General features: G+C 51.8%; 1 protein-coding gene across 1 annotated transcript in view; it reads right to left on the minus strand.

The window, feature by feature from the left end:
* Positions 1-5,332: 5,332 nt before the first annotated feature.
* JPH2 (junctophilin 2) overlaps positions 5,333-22,027 on the minus strand; it is a 33,885-nt gene continuing 17,190 nt past the window's right edge. The window contains exons 3-6 of the mRNA XM_054218749.1: positions 14,163-14,281; positions 10,085-10,869; positions 8,900-8,997; positions 5,333-7,855 (exon numbers count right to left, since the gene is read on the minus strand). Of these exons, the coding sequence (XP_054074724.1) occupies positions 8,917-8,997; positions 10,085-10,869; positions 14,163-14,281 (985 nt within the window). The 3' untranslated portion in view covers positions 5,333-7,855; positions 8,900-8,916. The remainder of the gene's footprint in view (positions 7,856-8,899; positions 8,998-10,084; positions 10,870-14,162; positions 14,282-22,027) is intronic.

Below are 22,027 nucleotides of genomic sequence, written 5' to 3' on the forward strand. Positions count from 1 at the left end.
TGGTGAAATCCAGCGCTGAGGTTTGAGAGTGTCAGCTCTTACGTGGGCTGGGTTGAGGCTAACAGGAACAATTTATTGCATAGCCCAGAGCTAAGCTGGGCTCTTGAGCTAATGAGTTCTCCTTCCGATGCATCAGAGTTATCGCCTCAAAACGTAACAGCTGCTTCCCCTGAAGCCACTCCATGCCCTGTCTAGCCAGCACAGGAATTAATTTTCTTCATCTTCACAGCTAACTGTGCCTTGCAGCTCCCTGGGGTGCAGGGCCCTGAGCACGCTGGCACCTTTGGGTGCACACACGGCATAGCTGTCCCTGACAGCCAGAGACATACGGCGAGCAGTATCCCACCTCTCCTCTCGCCTTTCCCTCCCTGCCCTCCAGCCACCTAACCTGTACAGCTATAAGGGGATGGGGGATGGCAAGGAAGGAAGAGAGGAGCAAATTAACCTTTCTTAGTAGTGCGGTAAATTGGTGACACCCTGCAAACATGTTGGGTTGGAGAGGAGGAAGAGCCGGGACGGGGACTCAGCATCCCTGTGCTGTTTGCTTTGGTACAATAACTAGATCACGGCAGCAAAGCAGAGCCCAGCTGCCCTCGGGGGGCTGGGGAGGATGGTGCCTCCCTGGGCGTCAAGCACAGGCAGCATATCCCTGGGGACAGGCTGTCCTGTATCCCCCAGCCCTTCACCCTGTGGCTGCGGGTCAGAGAGCAGCAGGAAAGCCAGCTGTGCCCCGAGGCCATGTGGGAAGAGAATTTACTGTCCGAGCTCAGAAACCCACCCGCATCCTGACCTAAGGCATTCCTCAGGCATGGGATGTGCAGTTTGACAGACAGCCTTGATCTCTGCAAACCCAAGTAGCAGCTCAACTCTGAAGCATCTGCAGCAGGATCTTTCCACCTCGGCATCACATTTCCAGTGTCCGCTGTTCCCCTTTATGCCTTTTTTCTCCCGGAGACATCCTAAAAGCACTATTCTCTTAATTAAATTTCAGCCCCAGGCCAACAGCTAATTGATAGTTCTGAAATTTTTGTTCAACATACTCGGAAGTCAATTAAACTCCAGTTCTCTTCTCCCTTTTCTGCCCTTATCTGCCATGCACTGCGTGATCTTTTGTTATTTTTTGAGAAATAATTGGCAGAAAAATTCCCCCGGCACCACGAGATCTCCAGCAAATGCACCAGAGCATTAAACTCTGCAGATGAGGAACGAGTTCCTGCTCCTTCCTCCCACAATACTTTGACCCATTAGGAGGATTTGAGAGAGTTTTAGGTGGAAGTGGAGGCGGAAGGTCAGCACTCAGCTTGCTAAGGAGATGCTGGTTGAGAGGACAGGCAGCTGCATGCCGTTGGGAAATAAAATCACCAGCAGAAAGTAATTAAAAGAAATACCACTGTAACTTCCTGTAACTTCCTTTGGATATCCAGGGTCTGAATAAAAACCTTAATTCCTTAAAAGCAATCAAAGAGCCCCTTCAAGCTTGTGCCTGGATTACCTTGTACCCTGCAACACCCCACCCTGCTCATGAAATCTGAAGCTGCATTTTACTCTTAGCACTTATTTACTCTCAACAGCTTGAGCGTAGGCTGCAAGTTTATAAATACGCCACCAAATAGAGAATCTACTACTCCTAAATAACTCACCACATTGAAGACACTCCTCAATTTGATCTAACCTGTTAGTTTCTTAATTAAAGCCCTCCCAGTGCTTGTTGACCTGGTAAAATGCCATCTGCTTTCTTCGATTACACAGCAAACAAGTCCTCTGGCAGGAGAGGGGAGACCTGGCACTGCCGCAGAGCCCTGGGGAGCGGGATGAATTTGTGAGCAGTGCAGGGAGGGGGACGGAGGAGGCAGCTGCTTGGGGAAGGGCTGGTGGGAGAGGGATGAGTGATGTTTATGGGCTGGGAGGGCTACGGGTTGGCTGAAGCTCACAGCACTCATCAGAGACCTCCAGTGTAGGAAACACCACATCCATCATGCTTACCTGAATCCGGCTGGTTCCAATGCAGTATTGATGACAGAGGCCATGGAGTAATCACCTCTATAGAGTGTACAGATGGGTCCTCAGCAAGGGCTATTTACTCCTGCGAAACACAGAAATTTAAATAACTTACCAAAATCTTCAGTTTAAGCCCCAGTCAGGTTGTCTTCTTACCTCATGTCTAGATTTGGGTGGTGGAAAAAGTTCTTTCAGGGGAAAAATTGGGCATCCATGCCAGCCTGCGCTGGAGGAGAGCGTGACCATGCTGATGGATCTTTGGGAGAGCCTCTCCCTTGTGATCCCAGCCAGTGCCCTGGGAGCCAGCCGGCCCCAGGGCCATAGAATCATAGAATGTGTTGGGTTGGAAGGGACCCACAAAACACCATCAGTTCCCTAAAAAAGGGAAAAAAAGATCACGAGGGCACCCAGTACCTCTCTGCAACCAGAGCAGGGTATTTGAGCTTGGCTTCTGCTCGGTGGTACAAGCCTGCAAAGAGCACGTTTTTAAAATTAAAATAGTGGTACCTTTAAATCAGTAATACTCGGGTCACTGAAGAAGATGCTGAACAACTGCTTAAATTTTTCAGAGACACAAGAGAAGGTGGACCACCCGTTAGGGAATGAATTCAGTACAGCCGCTCTTCAATCCGGTCTGGCCCCTGGCTGCTTCTTTGAATGAATTAGTTCAAGCAGACCCCAATTAAGGAGCTGGTAATAAAGCCTTCGGGATAGCCCTACAGCAACAGTAATGTAATCACGCAGCAGTTATTTATTTATTTTGCAATCCATGCTTCCTAAGGGCCCTGAAGGGCTCTTTGGCCAGTGCTGCCCCAGGACCTGCCTCCTCTTTGCTTGCTCAGAAGTTGCTCCTCAGCGCTCTTCAAACCAAGGCACCCATTCTGGGGAGCGCGCTGTGATGCACAGCAGATCGGAGCTCGCCAGTCCCAAAGGACTGATTCTAATTTCCTAAAATACCCCCAGTTTAGCAGTTAACCAGCCCTGCCCATTTCTGTCCTGCTGGGATTTAAAGGCAGACCCTGATGGGAGGGCACTGATGGCACTGCCCAGTGCCCCGATTGCCTGAGGGAGGGAACGTGACTGCAACGCCACGGGTCCCTTCTGGCATGGGTGATGGGCAGAAGTATTAAGGATAATCTGTGTTTTATAATTGCTGAATTTTCTTTAGTACCCACCTTGTGCATTGTGCTCTGAGTGTGCTGTTTCTATAGAGACAGGGGATGCTGTGAGCGCACCAGTGGCCGCTCGCTGCTCCTCTGAAAGGGAATGCTTGAAGGCACAAGCCGAGAAGCCTTTAAAAACTTTCCCCTTTCACGGAGAAGGTCCTGGGGTGGTCCCGGTGCTAGTTCTGAGATGGTCAGCGAGGGCCTGTTGTCCTCCTGTGGTAGCTGACCCTGCCTGTCCCCACGGGCACAGCGTGGGTGGCTGCTAAGAGGAATTAAAATAAAAGCAACTTTTCCCAGTTGTGCAGTGCCAGCCTTTCTGGCAGAAGAGGACAGGAGCGGGTGGCCACCGCGGGGCCTCTTGCTGCTGGTCCCGAGCCGGGCATGGTGCACCCTTGGCTTGGCCAAGCAGGAGGGGAAAGCCAGAGCTTTTGAAACTGGGGCTGGGGGCTAAGCCATGGCCAGGCGTGAGAAAACATTTTGCTGGAGTTGCTAGCGGTGGCTATTCCCTGTTGCATTAATGCTCCCAGGACTCACTTTGGCTTTCTCCAGGAAGGGTCCTGGAGCGAAGGCGGTGGCATGGAGGCAGCCCTGTTCCCAGCTCCTGGGCCAGAAAGGAGCACAGTAACCCCCCTCTGCACTTCCCAACACCTATGGGCTGCTGGGGCCACCTCGTCCCCAGCTCTGGCCCTTCCTCTCGTGCAAAGATGAAGGCCAAGAGAGGGGGTTGCTCCCACAAGCCTCAACATCCCACAAGGACGATGGAGGGCAGCGTGGTCGTCCCCAGGATGCCTGGGCAGGTCACGCTCGAAGGACACCAGGGCTCAGATTGCACCTTCCCTCCCACCCGTGGAGGTTAAGGCTGCTGCCCTTTGGTCACAGGATCAGGCCGGTGCCTTTATCCCGCTTCTCACATATCGGACACCTCCCTGCCCGCACCCGGGGACGCTCTGCCGGGAGCAGTGTCGGGGGTGTTACCCCTGAGATGAGCAGCTCCCGAGGCAGAGACCCAGCACTGTTCGCCCTACCCTGGGGAAGGGGCAGGCTTTTCATTTTGCCCTTATTAGTATTTTTGAGGCAATACGTCATTGCTTTTAGCAGCAGACCCACCTCTCTCCCTGGTGCCTCTGCCACACATGGGCCAAAGATCTGCTCCATTCATCAGCCTAAGATTTATGAGGTGCAAAGGGCTCCAGTTACACAGCTGCCCCCAGCCTCCTCCCAGAGACTGCATGAATGAGACGCTGCCGGTTCCTCCCATACCAGAAGCAAAATAAGCCCAGAGGAGAGTAAAAAAACCATCATTTCACTGTACTCAGGTCCTTAAGTCTCTACCAGAATATGAAATCTTCCCCCACAAGACCCCTTGTGTCCTGCAGAAGCTGGGGGTAGCCCCTGCTGCCCGCAGAGGCTGAGCCTGCGTCCCGCCAGCCCCTCTGCACAGCCTGGCTTTGCTCATGTGAGACACTCCAGAAATAGAAAAGGGATTGAAGGTTTTGGCTACTCTGCATTCCTCAGGCCCCCAGGCCCCGCTGCCCCTGGCTGGCGCTGGGCTCTGCTCTCCTTTCCTCCCCTGTAAATCGCTCTTCCCCCGACTGCCATTTCCCTGTGCCCCGTGCCTGGCTTTCCTCTCACTCTGGCCATTTCAAGGGGCTGAGCGAAAGGACGGGCCATAGGTGAAGGAGAATCAGTCGTCTCCAAACCCAGGAGGACTGTGGTGCCGGAGGAGCGGGTAGCAACGCACAGCTTGGAAGAAACTTGGCAGCAGTCCTGGGGTCCAGAGGCAGTGAAGGGACCTGTCAGCGGCCATCTGCATCACCCCAGCAGGCTTCGGGCCAGCGAGCTGCCTTTCCTCCTGGCCCCGTGCAACCTCTGGAGGAGGCCGGCATGATGGTAGCACCCGGAGCTTTCTCAGAGAGCTGGAGGTGTGCTCAAACATCTGGCACCAAACTTTTAAAATGCAGTAAGTGAAAACAATTCTCTTTGCAAAGTACCCCCCAAACAACAAAAAATACAAGATTTTGAAATAGATATTGGGAAAAAGCTAAAAACCAACCAGATGCCACCTATGAAATTCTGTACCACACGTCAATGAAATCTCCTTTTAGACAGGAGTGAATGCGTCAACCTGGAAAGAAACCTGGAGATTCCCCTGCAAAGATCCACATGGATACAGTGAGCAGATAACTGTTTATTATTGCACGTAATCCAGCAGAACAACCGACAGAAAACTCTGGACAGTAGTACACAGATTGTAGTAAACAGCTTGCAAAAATCTGTGATGAAGGTATTTTTGTGTGAAGAGTGAAATGTATCTGCATCTTTGTAAGACCTGAAAAGTATAACACAATATCCTAGTCAGTTTTGAAAGCATGCAGTTTGAGGTAAATCTGTTATTTTTGCATCTAAGAAAACAAAATTCCTAAGGGGCTATATATATGTATATATATCCATATCTCAGTGCAATACGGATATATTTATACGTCACATAAAAGCAAATCTACCTACTTTTCTCAGAAGGTTACTAGGAGGAAAGCACATTACTGAGTGCACATCACATGCATAAAAAAATGGGGCGGGGGAATTACCTTAGCACTGTTGAAAAAGATCCATTTTTGTGCTTAGTGATAAATAAAAGCCCCTCAGGTCTCTCAACGGAAATTGTCTCGGTGGTTAATAAAAGCAGTTGGCATATTGAGACTGCAGAGCTGGCAAGTGAGTGTCAGCAAACGGAGATAAAACGTCAAAGGCAGCAGAGCCTGGGGTTTGCAATACATTTATACTTCAAAAAAGAAAAAAGAAAAGAAGCAAATTGCTACTAAACTATGCTCTGTGGAAGTGTAGATGATGCTGCACAGCTTTCTCAGGACTGGTACAGCCACATGGCTTTTAGGAACAGATCACATTCACTTCTCCCACAGTTAACACCATGTATTTGCTACTGTGGCAACATTCCTGAGCTGAATAAGGTTAAAAAATAAACTTGGTTCACAAAGAAAAGTACTGAATTATTCTCACTTTCCTATGCCATAATTAGAGCAGTTAAATTAGGCAGGTTTTGCCCTGTGTCTCCAGTCAGTGTAAACTCCTGCCTGTCTGCTAACCTGTCTCTGAAATCCTTTCAGACTGACCTTTGGAGCAGACTGGGCATCTGTTTTTCCTTAACAATCATTTCCCCATTCTTTCCAGTCCCTCAGGTTTTCCCACCCAGTCCTGTGCTGTGGGACTTCAGGATACACAGAGGTGCACAACCAACTACAAATAACATTTCCGATTATCTTAAAAAGGGATAGAAAATACATATTGCCCTTAAAAGAAGGAAGAAACATGTCCAAGCACTCAGCCTCACACTAAACTGTAACTTCATCTGTGCCGACTTTCTAAGCTCGCACTGCTAAGGATCAGAGCAGAACACGGTGGAAACATCTTCCAAAGGTCACTCTCTGTCACAGCTTTGGGAAGAATCGGTGCAAACCGCTCAGGTCTCTAAGCCTCACACGCAAGAACAGCAGCTAGAATTGCCCCTCTGTACTCTACCACTGCTTAAAGTCTGGCTGCTGCGTATTTTTGAGCCTAACACCCAAATACACTGGAGTCACTCAGTGTATTTGCACCTCTTTCCTTTTGGGAATAACATATCTACTCCCACAACAGCCACCCTGCATCCTCTGGCTGGAAAGTCTGTTCACTCTGTTGCAATGGAAGAGCACAGGTGCCCCCCTTCAGCCCAGCACACCAAGGGGAGGAACCCGCGGGCGTACGGAGGTATTTTTCAGTAAGTACCTCCTTTTTGTTGTAACTCGCACCATTTTCACAGAAGAAAAAGGGGTAAGGGGACAAATTCGGCACACCTATTCCCTTTCCCGTTACAGCAGGAAGTCTCCCACTGCAAGACACTTCTGAGCAGAGCATTGCTGGTGGCAGGAGAGCGCTCGGATGGCATGTGGTCCCGAAATGGGCACCATCTCCCCCCGCAGCACCCCCCGCATGCACAAACAGCCTCGGATCAGGCAGCCCCTCACACCCCACCCCGCGGTCCCCGTCCCTGGCGCATCAGCAGGCATGGGCAGGACTCTTGGTTACACTTCAACAAGCACAATTTCAACTTGCTCCCCCTCTCAGTCCTCCATACACGGAAAACGACTCCAGGCGACGGGGAAAGACTTTTTGTTCATCCCTTTGGATGACTTCCAAGCATGGAGGGTGATGCTGTCCACCCCTAGCCATGGCACGGCTCTCGTAAGTCATTTTGGTTGCTGTGTATTGCTTCATCTCCATACTGTGGATGATATTCTTTGGGAAGTCTCTGACAATGAGTCAACCAAGGGAGTTAGAAAACACACCAGTGTGCACGGATGAGACCTTCTCACTCATTTTCCTACAGCTACAGACAAATCCCTCATCCCTGGCATGACAGGACAGTTGATGGCTTTGGTGAGAATAATTTAAGGCAACTGCTATTTTATACAAAGAAGAGAAGGAGGCTGAATTGCAGAAACCCTGGCTTTTCCTTGGTAGATTGCAGAGGCCAGCCACAGCTTGGGAGCAGGGAGACTGAACCGATCTTCAGGCACTTTTGTTTCAGGTTGATGTTTGCAGTGCAACCTTGGGATCTCAAGTCCTCCTCTTAGGTGTTTCCAGGTGGCTGAGATTTAATCCCTGCCAGGGTCCATGGTCTCCATCAGCAGCAACGCCTGTCCCAGACACAGATGAATGGGAGAGTCAAGGGGGAGCAAAACACACGACCAACATGTAATCACGGCTGTCTGCAAGGCTTTCACCTGCGCAGGCTGAGTGGGGGCTGAGAACACAACAGAAAGCAGTGCCCAGCAGAGCAGTTTTATCCCCCAGGAGGCCCCAGGAAGGCATCCTGATACCCTCATGGGGGCTTGGGAGGTGCCTCTCACATTATGTTCACGTGAGGCCCAAGGGTCAGGTTCAGCGTTGATGAGGTTTTTTTGCAATATTTGAGCCCAAGGCAACAGAAAACTTGTGCAAACCCATGACACATTCCTGTGGGTATGAATTCCACAGGCACAAGAAACCTCACAAGATTTTATTGCCCCTAAATCCAAATGCAAACCCTCATCCCAATTCAAGTGGAAGACCTGAGCGAGCTCCAGTTTAACCTTAGTCAGATACATATCTCAGCTCCTATTTACCTTAAGTAACACAACTACGTAACAGCAGCAGGACTAGAACTGGTGCAATTAAAGCTGCAAATTTCACAGTTTCACATTCTCATTGTGTTCCGGCCTCTTGCTGGGCTGAGTGACAAGAACTATTGCAATGCACAATTCGTCTGGCAGCAGCAGCCATGGAACAGCAAATTGAAAGTGTTTCTTGCAAAAAACAAATTTCAAATTCAACAACACACATTCTTGTACTGGAAGTCTCACTCCATGAATCATGTCCATCCAAGTGAGAAGGCAAAATTATATTGTGGGACTGTATCTGATCAACACAGTTCATTTTTTCCAACTTTAAGGAAATCATTTTATGAATACACTCAGTAACTATTTACTGAAATTACTCCAAAAATTTAGAATAGACAAAGGGTAAGCAAAAATATCAACACTTAACGCAAAGTAATTGTAGCTACTGAATAAATGCCCATGCATTTTTATCACCAGGGCACCAATCAGTGAATGATTTGCGTTGGGGGTACAGCTAGTCAACCCTAAAACATCCACAGTGATGTATACAAACTGAGGATAAAATCTCATTGCTTGTCTTACCTTGTCTGAGGGGCACATCATGTCAAAAAATGTACAAATAGGATGGCCAGACCAATGTTCAGTAAGATGACCATGCAGATCACGATTGTGTTAGGTCCCTAAAGGAAAAACCCAAAACAGAGTATTATACACCACAGCTCCAGGCAAGGAGACAGACACAGCTTGATTCTGCTATTCAAAAATACCAGAATCATCCCTTCCTGACACGCATAAATCTGGTACTTAACAACCATCTGGAATTTCAAACAAGCTGAATATCTATCAATCCCAATTCCTATTTCTCCCCTGCAAACTCCTGCTGAGGAGGCTAAAGCAGGCTTCTTCTGAGGCTAAAGCAGGCTAAAGGAGACCCTCACCACAGGCACATAAACTGCCAAGCCCATGTTAAGCTGCTCCTCCCAACTCCTTTCTCCACCCACATCGCCCACATTTGTCAAGTTGCCATTTTTAAGATGAACAAACGCATCCGTATGAGAGTGCTCTAATTTCAGACCAAAATACTTCCAAGCTGTGCTTTTCTAAAGTCGCGTTGGAACTGTTCACATCCAAAGGGCTGCAAGATGAGAAGCAGTGGGCTAATGAAACGTCTGGTTTTACAGCTGTATTTGCTAACAGCAAAATTGAGTTTCTGTACTTTCAACCTGGGAAATCAGCTGGTGATTCGATACCACAGTTCAGCTCATGAGGTGCCTCTACTGCAAAAAAGTAAAAGTAACAGGTGAAAAAGAAACTCCACTCAGCTTTTTCTTCCCTGTCCTACATTTTCCCCCCCGCTTTCCAGATCCATGTTGGCTGGTGAAGGGGTGGGAAAGGAAGGGGAGAAGAGTGTAAAAGATGTATGACAAAACACCTGTTTTCCTCATATTTTGAAACTGGGACATGTCTGAAAGCGTATCTGGCCTGATGCAGAGAGGAAGTTAAAATAACAGGGTTAGGAACGCCAGCCTAGGCGGCCTGGGAAGGGCTGGGAAGGCAGCAGGAGAGGGGAAACCAAGACTCTCTCCTTTTCAGCAGGCCTTGGGATCCCGAAAAGAGCCTCTCCTGGCCCACTGCAGCCTGGAGGCCATGGGCTCTGCATCCCTCCAGGCCATTTCTGACGTCCGGGGGGAAAAATAAACAACAACAACAAAAAAAAATAAAGCAAAGATGTCTCCCAGGGGTGCCTCCCGGGCTGCCCCACATCACCTCTTCACACTCCTCTGCCTCCTGCGCTGCCACCGCTGTTGTGGCCGGGCCCCGCTTGGCCCCCGCCTTGGCCTCCGTCCGTCCCGGTGCCCTGGCCTCAGTCTTCCTGTTGGCAGCGGGCTCGGCCCGGCCGGCGGCCCTGCGCTCGGGGCTGGGGCGCTGCTTCAGCTCCTTGGGCCGGGGCGGCTCCGGCTTGGCCTCCACCCTGGCTGCCGGCTTCTCCTCCTGCTCCTGTGGCGGGACAGAGGTGCCCCCCCGGCGCTGGGGGTCCCCCCGGGGCTCCGGGGAGGGCGGCTTGGGCTCAGGGAGCGGCTCCTCCTCATAGTCCTCAGCCGGGGAGATGGGTGAGGTCCGGACAGCGTAGCTGTGGTAGCCCTTGATGAGCTCGACGTCGGGCTCGCGCGCCATCCTCTGCAGCGGCCCGATCTCCATCTGCTCGGCGGGACGCCCCCGGCCCCGCGAGGCCGGCCGGCCCTCACCCTCAGGGGGCACGGGGCTCCCGCCGCCCGGCTGGCCGCCCGCCTCAGCCCAGCTGCCGGGACGGAGGGCACCATCCTGGCGAGGGGCCGCCTTGGCCCGCTTGGCCTCGGGAGGGGTGGCGGCGGGGCTGGGGGCCGGGCCGGGCCGTCGTCGGGCCTCGTCCTGCTCGTGGAGCTGGGGGCTCTCAGGAGGTGTGGGGGGCGGTGGGGCGCCCTCGGGCCGCGGCGCCTCCTCCTCCATGTTGACGGCGTGCTCCGCGTTCTCCATGATCTCATGCAGCAGCTTCCGCTTCTGGTACTCGGGGCCTGCGGAGAGAGGGCTTGGTGTGAGGAGCTGCTCCGGGGGACAGAGGGACGGCAGCCCACTCCAGCTCCGTGCCACCGTCACGTACCCGTGACAGCTGTGCCCCCAGCCCCGAGGGTTTGGGGATGACTGTGAGAGGGTCCAGGCTGGAGGACGGGAGAGGAGGTGCTCCCAAACCGCAGCCTGCTTCCAGGAGGGACTTCCTCCAGGAGCAGCTGGAGGCTCTGTGTCCCAACACATGCTGTCCAGCTGGAAGAGCTGAAGGAGCAGGCGGGGAGCTCCAGATGAGGGTAAAGAAACAGTGAAAATCTGCAGCCCGGCTTTTTGCAGTCACACAGGTGGGTTATCCTGGGGCTAAAGAGGATCCAGCTCCCATCTAATTTTTTGGGTTTTTTAGTGGCTGGGAAACCCTTCCGTGTGGCTTCTTTGGTGTCTAATAGTGTGGCAACTTCACAAGTGACATGGGGGATGCCCAGTCTCCTCGGGAAAGGCAGGTATCCCCACATGATCTACCTGTCATCCCTCACGATGGGAAAAACACGTTTCTCATGCATGGAGCAGGGCTTTTGGTTTCTCAGCCCTCCTCTCTGCACCAAGCCCTGCAACACCAGAAAAATCACCTGGCACCATCACACAAGGTGACTCGGGGCTTTGGCTTTTGTTCTGGTCTCATTGCCCACACTGACTTATCAGCTCTTAGCAATGTCGCCCTCGCTTCAATTATTCACCGACCACTAAATCTTCACTTCTTGTTAACCCTAGGCCGTGTCTGCAAAGCAAATTGCAGCCCAGCTAGCACCTGGGGAAGTCAGCCAGAGCCTGACATCAAAGACACCCATCATGCTGGGCAGCTGTCTGAGCAAAATCCACCACTGAACAACTGGGAACATATTTTGGAATAACAACCCTGCACAGTGCTCTGCACACTGGGACCCACGCTGGGACAGGAGTCCCTGGACATCATCGTAATGCTCATAGCAAGTGAGAACAAGAACATGGGCACCGCAAGGTCGCAAACCAGCTTGTTTGAAAGCAAAGCACCTGCTTTTGAAAGTGACTTTGGCCTCATTCTGCTGACCCCAAGTGATGCTGAGGGGTGCAGATGTACAAGGCTTGCTATGTGGTCCTGAATGGCACAGACCCTGGAGCCCTGGCTGCCTCACGGTTCCACCCCTCGTCTCCTCCACCCCAAGGACTGATGCAGACTTGAGCCTGGTCAGGAAATTGGGACTGGTGCTCCTTTCCCTCTAATAAATCAGCGGTGTGATTTGCACGCTGCTACCTCCAGCCCATGCAGGCAATGCCTCTGCTTGGAGGGGGCAGTGGGGAGAAAGAGGGCACTGATTTTAGCCGCTCTGCCCTGCCTGCACGCTCCTGTCAATCAGCAGGCGACCCATTCAGGGCCATTTATTTCTGGCTGCAAGTGGATTATTTGGAAGCCATTTCAACAGTTGTTCAGACTCCTCAAAATAGGCTGCCTGTAGCTCCAGGCTCCTTGCTCTCTCCTGCTGCTTTCTTCTCCTCCTGAATAATTTACACCAAAAAAAACCCCAACTGCCTGGAGGGCACGGCACAGCTCTGATTCTCCTCACTTCCCCACCCCACCATCACCTCCCCGCATGACATTTCACCAAGGGCTTTGGCTTACATCGCTCTCCTCTAAGCTATTAAGGTTGATATCCTAAATGAAACCCAGAGCTAAATACTTGTTAGAGAAGTGAGGCTTGCTGAGCAGGATTGCCCTGTGCCAAAACCAGCAGCTCCGCTTCCTAGCAAAATCCAAGGGTAGACTTTCGTCTGTTTGTTCCTGAACGGTGCACCCGTGCAAGAAGAGATATTTCCCCTTATTGTGCACTTAGGGAATTTAGAGATTTAAAAGAATCATAAAAGAAAAACAAGCGTCGGCAGCTTACAAGGGCATTGAAAGAGGCCAGGACCCAAGTGAAGCCCTACATAAAAGTGGTGAGAGGATTCAGCACCGGAGGAGTCAGGAGCGGAGGCCAGGCTGCTTCAGGCATTTTGCAGAGACTGTTTCAATTGTTTTGTTCAATTGCCATGGGTGGAAAAAATAATGTACCTAGATGTCACTATTCTATGATTCTATGTCAAAAACCTCCCATCAGGAATTCTGGTTTCCTTTGCCTCTGAGCTATAAATACCCCAGTGTGCAAAGGGTGAATGTGGAGCGGTGAGTGGCAGCTGGGGGGGCTTATGTCAGGATCAAGCGACGTTTAGCTATTGTTAAGTGAAGTGCCACACGCTGGCTCACGCCCATGCCCAGGCCCTGTAGTGTTTCCCTGCTCAAAGCCAGCTTCGATGGGCCTCGCCGGGCGGTGGGGAGGAACAAGCAGCCCTCCAGCACAGCGTCTCCCCAGCTAGTAGGTGCAGGGCAAGGTGGGAGTACAGGGAATTTAAGCAAATCTGTCAGCGTGACTCTCCCCAGCCAAGCATCGGGTGTGAGCCATTCCCTTTTCTCACTGCTATGATGGTCCCTTGTGATCCTGCCTCAGCAGCCACGGGGCACTTGTTCCAGGTAACAAAGCCGGATAATAAGAAAAACAGGATAAAAATGTAGGCACTTGGATCCTCATTTTCTGCTCTGTTATTACCTTCCCTCTCTGGAAAGGAGAGCTTTCCAGGAAGAACATATCTCTAGCTAGCTCGGTCTAGGGAAAGGTAATGGCATTCACAATGCTGCTTCTAATATTACACTTCCTAGCTACTAATCCTCGGTGCTCGGTCTCATAGAAGGAACCTCTCAAGTGTTTTCACAGCCAAATAATCAGCAGTGATGCTAATAAATAAATAGGGAATCAGGGAAGTAGTATTTTGCATTAGCAACTTTCTTGTAGGATATTCCAGCCCCTAATTACCTGAGACTGATCATATCCTGGTGCGGTGTGGGGCCCCACAGGGTATGTGCTCCGAGTCAATGTGCAAAGCTGTTCCAAGAAAAAGCCACGAGGAATATATCTACAGGAGCACTGCAAATAGACCCGAGCTCGCTGCCTGCCCTGCCTGGCGCTGACAGGCCTTCAGAGCGTGGAGAAACATAAGGGGAAGTTGAGGGATTTTGGATTTTTCCTCCAGGCTATGGTAACATATTCCAGCAGGTAAAATGGCAGTGTAAGGAAGACAGCAAATCATCCAGGGCAAGGGGCTGGCTGAACTTGCACAAAAGAAGATTTAGGATAGACAGGAGGGCAACTTGTGGAGTTCTAAGGCGGGTGAAGCATTTGAACGGATTCCCCAAGGAAACTGGAAAATCCCTCTTAGAAGATGTCTCTGGTCTTACCTGGCTGGTAGAAATCCGGGGAGAGCTCCCTGGCCATCATCCTGGCTATACCCGATTCGTTGTTAGCTGCCTGAGCTGCCTGCTCAGACCCTTCAGCCTTGGCTTTGGCATGAGCTGTCCTGCGGAGAGAAGAGGGGATGACAGTGAGCACCATCCCAGCTGAGATCAGTCCGGCTCAAGCAGCAGACCCTGTCCTGCAACAAGACCGAATCAATCCATCTGGCTTAACACAGCACTCAGAGACTGCCCGCTCGACCCAAAAACCCCACACTCGAGGAGAAAAGACCAGATTTTCAACAAGTAAAGGGCACAGATGCTTAAGGCTAAGGTGCGAAAGTTGCACGTAGCCAGGCAAGGGAGCAGGGTGCATGTATTTGCAAACATGAGCACGTTCACTTGTTGCAGCGAGGCAGCAGGTGCTGCAAAACAGCCTTGCTGTTGTGCTGGCAACACAGAAAACTTAGCTCAGAGGAATTCCTAAAGCATCACTGCAGGTGTCTTTGGGGCATAAGGGGACAATAATGTGATGGCTGAACGCCGCTACGCTGTCACCAGCCCTGAGCTTGCTGCACCTCACCAGAGGCAGCGTGCCCCTGCCCAGCCCACCGGACACGTTACGTTTTACCCCAAATGTCTCTCCTGCAGCTCTCCAGCAAACACCACAGCTTTTCCAAGAGGCTCCTTTACTCACTGCAGCCCGGGGTGTAGGAAAGGCAGAGCTATTGCCTCCCTCTCAGCTTGGCTCCCTGAGTCCTCTCCACTCTTTCCCAGCACATCTCCACCTTGCTCCTTAGGGCTATAGGGCGATCAGAGTTATTTCGCTGGCCGGCTGTCGTATTCCTCACATGCCTCGCGCTCGGTGCCCTGTGATCTTTACACTAAAAGCAGGACTGGCTTTACAGCCCAGCTGCCCGCGGTCCGGGAAGGAGCTGACTTCAAGCAGCAAAATCGCACCTTAAAAATAAGGGAGGGCGAAGCACCGTATATTCAGCTGCTTTGTTCCACCCCGGGGCTTACGGAGAACTGCTTTCCCCATGCTCTCACTATCATGTTTTCCAAGGCTCCCCATATCTCCCTTGCTGCATGTAATGGAGCACACACTGGCTGCACATTCAAAACCACATACTTTTGTGTGGACAGTTAGATAAGCAGTTAGCAGCCCTCAAACACCAATTCACTACGAATTGCAACCTTTAATGTGGTCTTGTGGTGTCTGATGAGCCCTTTTCAGACTCAGGTTGGTATCTGGGTCATGTTTTAGGGCAAAAAATGAGGAAAGATGCAGTTCTCATCCCTGCAGTGAAAAAACTCCAGAGGAAATTTTGGACTGTCAGTCATGAAATCAGGATTAATTCTTTCCCATTAAACAGAGATGCGGTACACAGACAAAACTAGCTTTAGCCTGAAATTAAAAGGTGATAGAAATGCTGTTCTGAGACCCTTAGAAGGTAGAAGATATATACATATATGTACATGCATATACACACAAACCATTTTGAGTAGCTGCAGGGAAAGAACTAAACACAGGGCATCAATCCCAACTGATACAGGCAATAGTGTGACTGCTGGGGGAGCTGAAAACACTGTTCAGGTCCCTGCGATAGAGAAGAGGGTGCGGAGCTGCTATGGCTCAGCCCATCTCTCCCTGGGATGACATCCTGCTCCACCGGAGCCACGGTTCACCTCCCTGCCCATGCTCACACGTTATCTCCCTGCTTTCTCTGCAGGCTGAGCTGCCTGGGATTGCTGTCATTCTTTGCCTTTTTATCCAAAATTATTAGAGCTCCTGAAAAACCCAGAGACAAGACATGATGAGGCAGAAAACAGCAATTTTAAGCTGCTGCTCGCAAGCAGGAGGTCTGAGGCAACTCTGAACAGAGAAAGCACCTCCTTTTTTGGTAGCATATAATCAGCGTGATTAATTCCACTATAATCTGGCAGGGGCCAAGGGGGATGTTTCTGTGCTCTCCGTGCCTGGGGGATCAGAGCTGGCTGGGTGTGGGGCACACAGCCTGCCCGGCGCCGGCCTCGGGAAGAAGCTTGAAAAATCAGCGTCCAGCTCTTTACCCCGGCAGGACGTGCTCCGACCCCTGGCTTCGTCCTTCTGCTCTTGGAGGATGGGATTCACCATACAGAGATAAAATTCTCCCTCTCAGCCGCTCGCTGGGCAGGCAGAGCCTATGCCAACCACTTCCCAGCCAGACAACCCCCCCAGCTGGTCTGAGGGAGCAGCAGGCAGCTCCTGGCAGGGGGGTGGATGCTTTCCTGAAGGCGACTTCCAAAAAAGTAGTCTGCAAGTGGACTGGATGCAGGGTCTGCTCCCTCTGCTAGTAGGGACGTAGCTGGACCTATGCTGATGTGTTATCAAATGGGTGCAGGTGGCTCCCACATGCTCAGCTCTCCCCCAGCGAGTGGGGACAATGCAAGGGAACAGCCTAGGTGTGTCAGGTGACAAGGCAGCTCCCAATTACACTCATCTCCTGACAGAGATTTCCTTTCCTCCAGAGAAGCTGCTGGATGCTACCTGGCTGCTGCATGGGGCTTGAGTACTGCAATTCCCAGGGACAAAGAGGTGGCGATGCCAAGAAGACCCCGAACCGGGTTGCAGAGGCTGCAGCGAGGATGCCGTGGGTGCTGAGGAACTGAGCCGGCTGGGCTGAGCCACCGCTGTGAGCCACCGCAGCCCCAAGGCTACCAGGGCTCTGCAACGAGCTCTCCTGGGCAGAGAGGGGCATGAGGCCAAGGAGGCCACGGGGCAGCTCCCGAGCTCCACACAGGGATCTGTGACAAGTTGAACGGCACGACTTCAGGATCCCCTGCTGTCCTGGGGATGTGAGCTGCACGGCAGTTTTACCCGGCTCCCTCACTCTCAGGACACTCGACCTCTGCTCCTGTCCCCTTGCTTGCAAAGTCATCCAGAAGTGCCTGATAGGGGGGGACTGAGCTCAACGCAGCCGCAGCTTCAAATCTGGCAGCTCCGGCACAGCACATGTTGGCTCTGCCGGCATCCTGGGGAGACCATGGCATCGCTCTGCCCCGGCCAGCAGCCTGGCCCCGGCAGGGATGCTGACACCCTGCACTGGTCCCACTGTCCCCGAGATCACTTATTACAGCAGCAGCCAGGTGATGAACATCTGACTTAGAGACACAGCATGGTCTTTTCAGGATGTCTACCCTGGCTGTGCCGCACATCCCCGAGGCACAGAGGGAAGGCATTGCTGCTCGCAGCCCTCCAAAAAGCCATGCTGAGGGTTTAGTAACCCCGTGACAAAGCACAGCCTGGAGGAATGGGCTCAGCCATAACAATAACATCTAACTCGCCTAGAGTATTTCTGAATCTATTATTTATCCACATAGCTGGCAGTGCCTGGGAGCTCAACACAGAGCAAAAGTTGGCCCCGGCTGCAAAGCAGGAGACAAACACCGTCCGCCCTGGGAGAGCCCAGCACACACAACCCGCAGCGCAAAATCCTCTCCCAGCCAGGGCCCGGGGTCTGCCGGGTGCAGTAGTTAAAAAAGAAAATGCTCAGGCAGGTTTGAGGGAGGCAGGAAGGTGATCTTCGAACCTTAGACATGAAACGGAAAAGAGGAGAAATTTCTTCCAAGGTTAAGATCTGCTCAAAAACCAGAACCAGCTTCTGCAAAAAGGAAAATGCCGGCCTTTTATTATGTACTTATCAATTTGACACTTTTCAGGTAGGACTTGAATCAGGGCCACACTTTTTTATTTACTGCTGGGTGTGCTGTCAGCTCCCAGCGCCTCTGCAGAAAACAGCCCGTGCAAAAACCAGCAGAGGAGAAAGTCTGGAGATGGAGGAGGTCGGGGTGAAATTGAAACAGAGGCACAAGGATTTTACAGGACCCAGAAGAAGAATTCAAAAGCCTTTTCAAGGCAGTGCTGGAAACCAAACCGTGAGCATTAAACACATCCGACCAGGGGCAAGAAACACAAACACAGGGCCTTTACAAACCGAGTCTGGTGCTCCCCATCCCAAGCGAGGCAGCACCGCCGGGGATGAGCGCTTCCCAGCTTCTCCCTCAGCCATTTCCCTGGGCAGCGCCGTTAAAAATAGCTCTTGTGAATTCTTTACAAGGAGGAGCAGCAGGCCCGCGCCGAGCCGAGGGGAGGTATGTGGGCAATGCCTGCAGCCCCTGTCCCAGCCCCGCGGCCACTGCCTCCCGGGAGCATCAGCTGGGACACAGCGGCTGCTCCAGCGCTGCTTCAAACCCCACTGGACGGGTGGGAGAGGGAGGGTTAAATGCATCTGCTGTTTTATTTGTTCCTCTGGCGCGGCTCTAATGCTCTAATTGTTTTTGTACTGGTGCAGGACAGAGCACCGCTCCTGTCCTTCCTGGCTGTCTCCCAGAAACACTGCCCGAATCATTCCTCCGACTGCTACTAAAATCCCCTGTGGATACTCGAGCCACAGCTGAGCACCGCGCTAACAGGTGAGACCCAAAGCCAAGCCAGCACTCCCGTCTCTTTGGACAGTTTATGCAGTTTTGCACATCCACATTGGATTAGACTGTAAATGAGATTGGAATTAGCAGAGAATACTGCAAATACCAGACGGGGCTGGGGCGCCTGCAGGTGCAGCCATGACCTTGCAGCTAGAAATAGGGGAAGAGCTCAGCTCTCTGCCCAAGCTATTGCACATTTGCTTATTAAGGGAAAGGCAGACCTGTTCAGCACCATCCATCCTTCTCCAGGGTCTCCCTCCTCCCTTTGATTCAGCAAACCCTGAGCAAGGACCAACTGAGTACCTTTTTCTTGCCATTCTTGCTATCATGAGCTGCCAAAAAGGCCATTAAACAAATGCAATTCATCAGTCAGCTCTACAAAGGGAGACTTCTGCTAAACTTTACTTTCCTGGAAACTGGCTTTTCCACCCCCAGCCAAATTCCTGCTCCAGCATCCAGCAGGAATTATTTTGTCCTTCTGGAGAAACTTAAGATAACGGTTTGTCTCGGCAGGAATGTTTGCAGCACTCAGAAGGGATACAGGCAAAGCTGCAGAAGTGCTTTTGCTGATGGCAATATGGTCCCTTCTGCGTTCACCTCACAAAGGGCAAGGACACACAGACCTGACCAGCACACATCTGTGTTGGACTAGACATCCTTTAAAAGTCGCTTCCAACCCAAACCATTCTATGATACTATCACCTGACCAGGACAGACGCTTTCTGGCTTCTCCACTTACCACACTGTCTTTGGACTTGTGTCGCCTCTATAGTTGGAGCATCCTTTTCTTCCTGCTCAGTCACAATCCATCTTGTTCATGCTTCTCCCTCTGCCTCCACGAGTGTGCAGATACCAGCGAAGCTCTGCCACCCTCATTTGCCTGTAGGCAGCCCATGGGACTGAATATCCCTTGTCAGTTCATCTCTCATGCTGCTTTCCCAGCTCACAAGTCAAACCCATCTGTGTCCCAGCCCACGGTCCTGCCCTGTGAGCCAGCTGTACCTTTCACCCTCCTTTTGCGCTTTTTGCTCCATCACGGCTGTGCACGTACCCACTCTGACATCCCTGGGGCTCACTGAGTCTTTGCTGTTTATATTTTGGACTCTGCACCCGCAAGGTGTGCTCTAATCATGAAATAAGCATAAATCAACACAAACTGCTTCCTAAAGGAAACACCTCCATACCACCGTAAAAGAAATGTGGAAGGAGAAGCCATCCTGACCTCGCAGAGCAGCTCTGCCTTGCAGGCTCCCTTCCCTTGCAGCCAGCCGATGAGATGCCCCAGGCTTTGCACTCAGGGTACCAGCACTCACACAGAAGTGGTGGCATTCTGTACCTGCCCAGGCTACTTAGCTGGATAAATCGGACCTTTTCTCCTTCCTTCCACAGAAAGGACACAAACAGGCCATTCAGCCAGGAGAAAAGCATCCTTTTCTGTGCAGTGCTTCAGGAGCACAGGCCTGGCAGAGCTCCTTGCCACCTAGCGAGCTCAGCAAGCATTAGCCTTTATGATTACTTGGTGAATTTTTAAAATACCGAAATGTTATCCTCAGCTCTAAATAGCTCAGAGCCACTTGCATCTTTCACCAAGGGATACTTCCCCTCAGAACAGTTAAAGTGATATTAATCTTACAGCAGACAGATCTGCAGCTGTCTTCAATAAGACAACAACCTACACACCCTGGCCCTGCGTTCGGGAGATTTGCTCAATTAATTTCCGCTGCCCTGATTGCCCCGCGAGCCAAGCAGGATGGGGTGGGCAGCTAGCCGGCACGGCTTGGCCATGCCAGCCTGCACGGGAGTCCGTGGGCTGCTACGAGCCGGTGGGGCCAGCACAGACCGCAGCTGCTCTCTGTTTCCCCCGCAGCCCTCAGATGCCAGCCGGCAGCTGCCTGGAGCCAGCTCTAAATGGAGTGGTGCAAGCCAGAACCTGCTGGCTCAAAGGGCTGCCGGCCACTGGTCCGGCACCATGACCCAGTGGCCACTGCACTGGCCCCAGGCAGGGAGGACAGGCAGCTCCTTGCCCTGTCAGAGCCCATCCTGCCAGCACAGCCAGACTGGGAGGAGCTCATGAGAGCATCCACAGAGGTATCTTTGGGCGAAAAAAAGGGGGATTTGCAGCTGACCCCTGGACTCCCTCCTCCTCCCCTGGTTGTCAGGCCTGCTCTTCTCCATGCTGCCCTGCGTGCAGATCAAGCAGAGCCCGCAGGAGAGAGACTCCGAAAGCAGCACCGCCTTGGGACTATGCACAAATGCCACCGCTTTATTCCAGCTTCCACCACACCATGACCAAAGAGGCTCAACTAATGCTCTGGGGAGCCTTATTTAATTAGCCACCACTGCAAGATCAAAGCAGCCGGGTTATTCCACTGATGAGTCCATCAGAATTTCTCTACAGCACATACGCAATCAGGGTGTTCCAGCCTTTTGTCCCCTGCACGTTCCTGCCTCCCTGCCTGTACCTGCACTGAGCGGGCAGGGGCTGCTCCCTGCCCTCTCCAGGGGAATGAATTCCCGCTTCCAAGAAAACACCAGGGCCGCAGCAGTCATTTGTTTCGAGGGAGCCCAGCCTGACCCAGGAGCTCCAGACCCAAGCTCTGCCAAATGGACAGAGTTCACAATCCGAGCGTGTTTTAACTGACTGCCAGCCCCACCAGCATTAAAATGGGACAGAAAGTACGTGTTTTCTCTCCAAGATTGTTGGTTTTTTTCAACCAAAAATTTTATCAACTTCTGACTTGAATGTTTGTCAGATTTCAGCAATCGAAACTGAAAGAGTGAGGAGCTGCAGTATCTGTTTTGTGATAGGTTTTTTTTTTTTCCCCAGACAAAATGAAAGCAGGCAGATTTCTTTAAATACTGCATTTGGTCAGAAGCCCAATTATTCATCAAAGCTTGCAGCAGGAGCCTTTTTCTCCCAGCCCTCTCGGTCTCTTGAGTTGACATTCACAAATCTGAGGTCCAGAAGAAACAAGAGAGGGAGAAGGGAACTGCGAGGGCTGCCAGCCCGCTGCTGGTTGCAGCACCCATGTCCCCCGTGTCTGCACCCAAGGCTGCTAAGGGCACCCAGGCGATGGGACACCAGGTCCCTCCCAGCACTCGCTGAAGGCTCAGCAGGCCTCGTAGGAGCAAAACGACAAAGCCTTGGACTCAGAAAGCCAATGAGCTCTGTCTCGGCACCGGGGTAAGCTGAAAAATAATGCACCTCCTCCAGAAGGAGGGAGGGTTTCTGTATCTCAGGCTTTATATTTCAATTGGACGTTCTACTTAAATATTTTTTAGTTTTCAAGATAAGCCTATTTCACATTCCACTGAAATGACGATAACCTCTGAGCAAAGCCTGATGGAATCAGATGATTTTAAAGCCTGGCTGCCTGCTGGCTGATTTCAAGCATTTGGATGGG

This window comes from Rissa tridactyla, chromosome 12, assembly GCF_028500815.1.
Source record: "Rissa tridactyla isolate bRisTri1 chromosome 12, bRisTri1.patW.cur.20221130, whole genome shotgun sequence".
NCBI classification, from domain to species: Eukaryota; Metazoa; Chordata; class Aves; order Charadriiformes; family Laridae; genus Rissa; species Rissa tridactyla.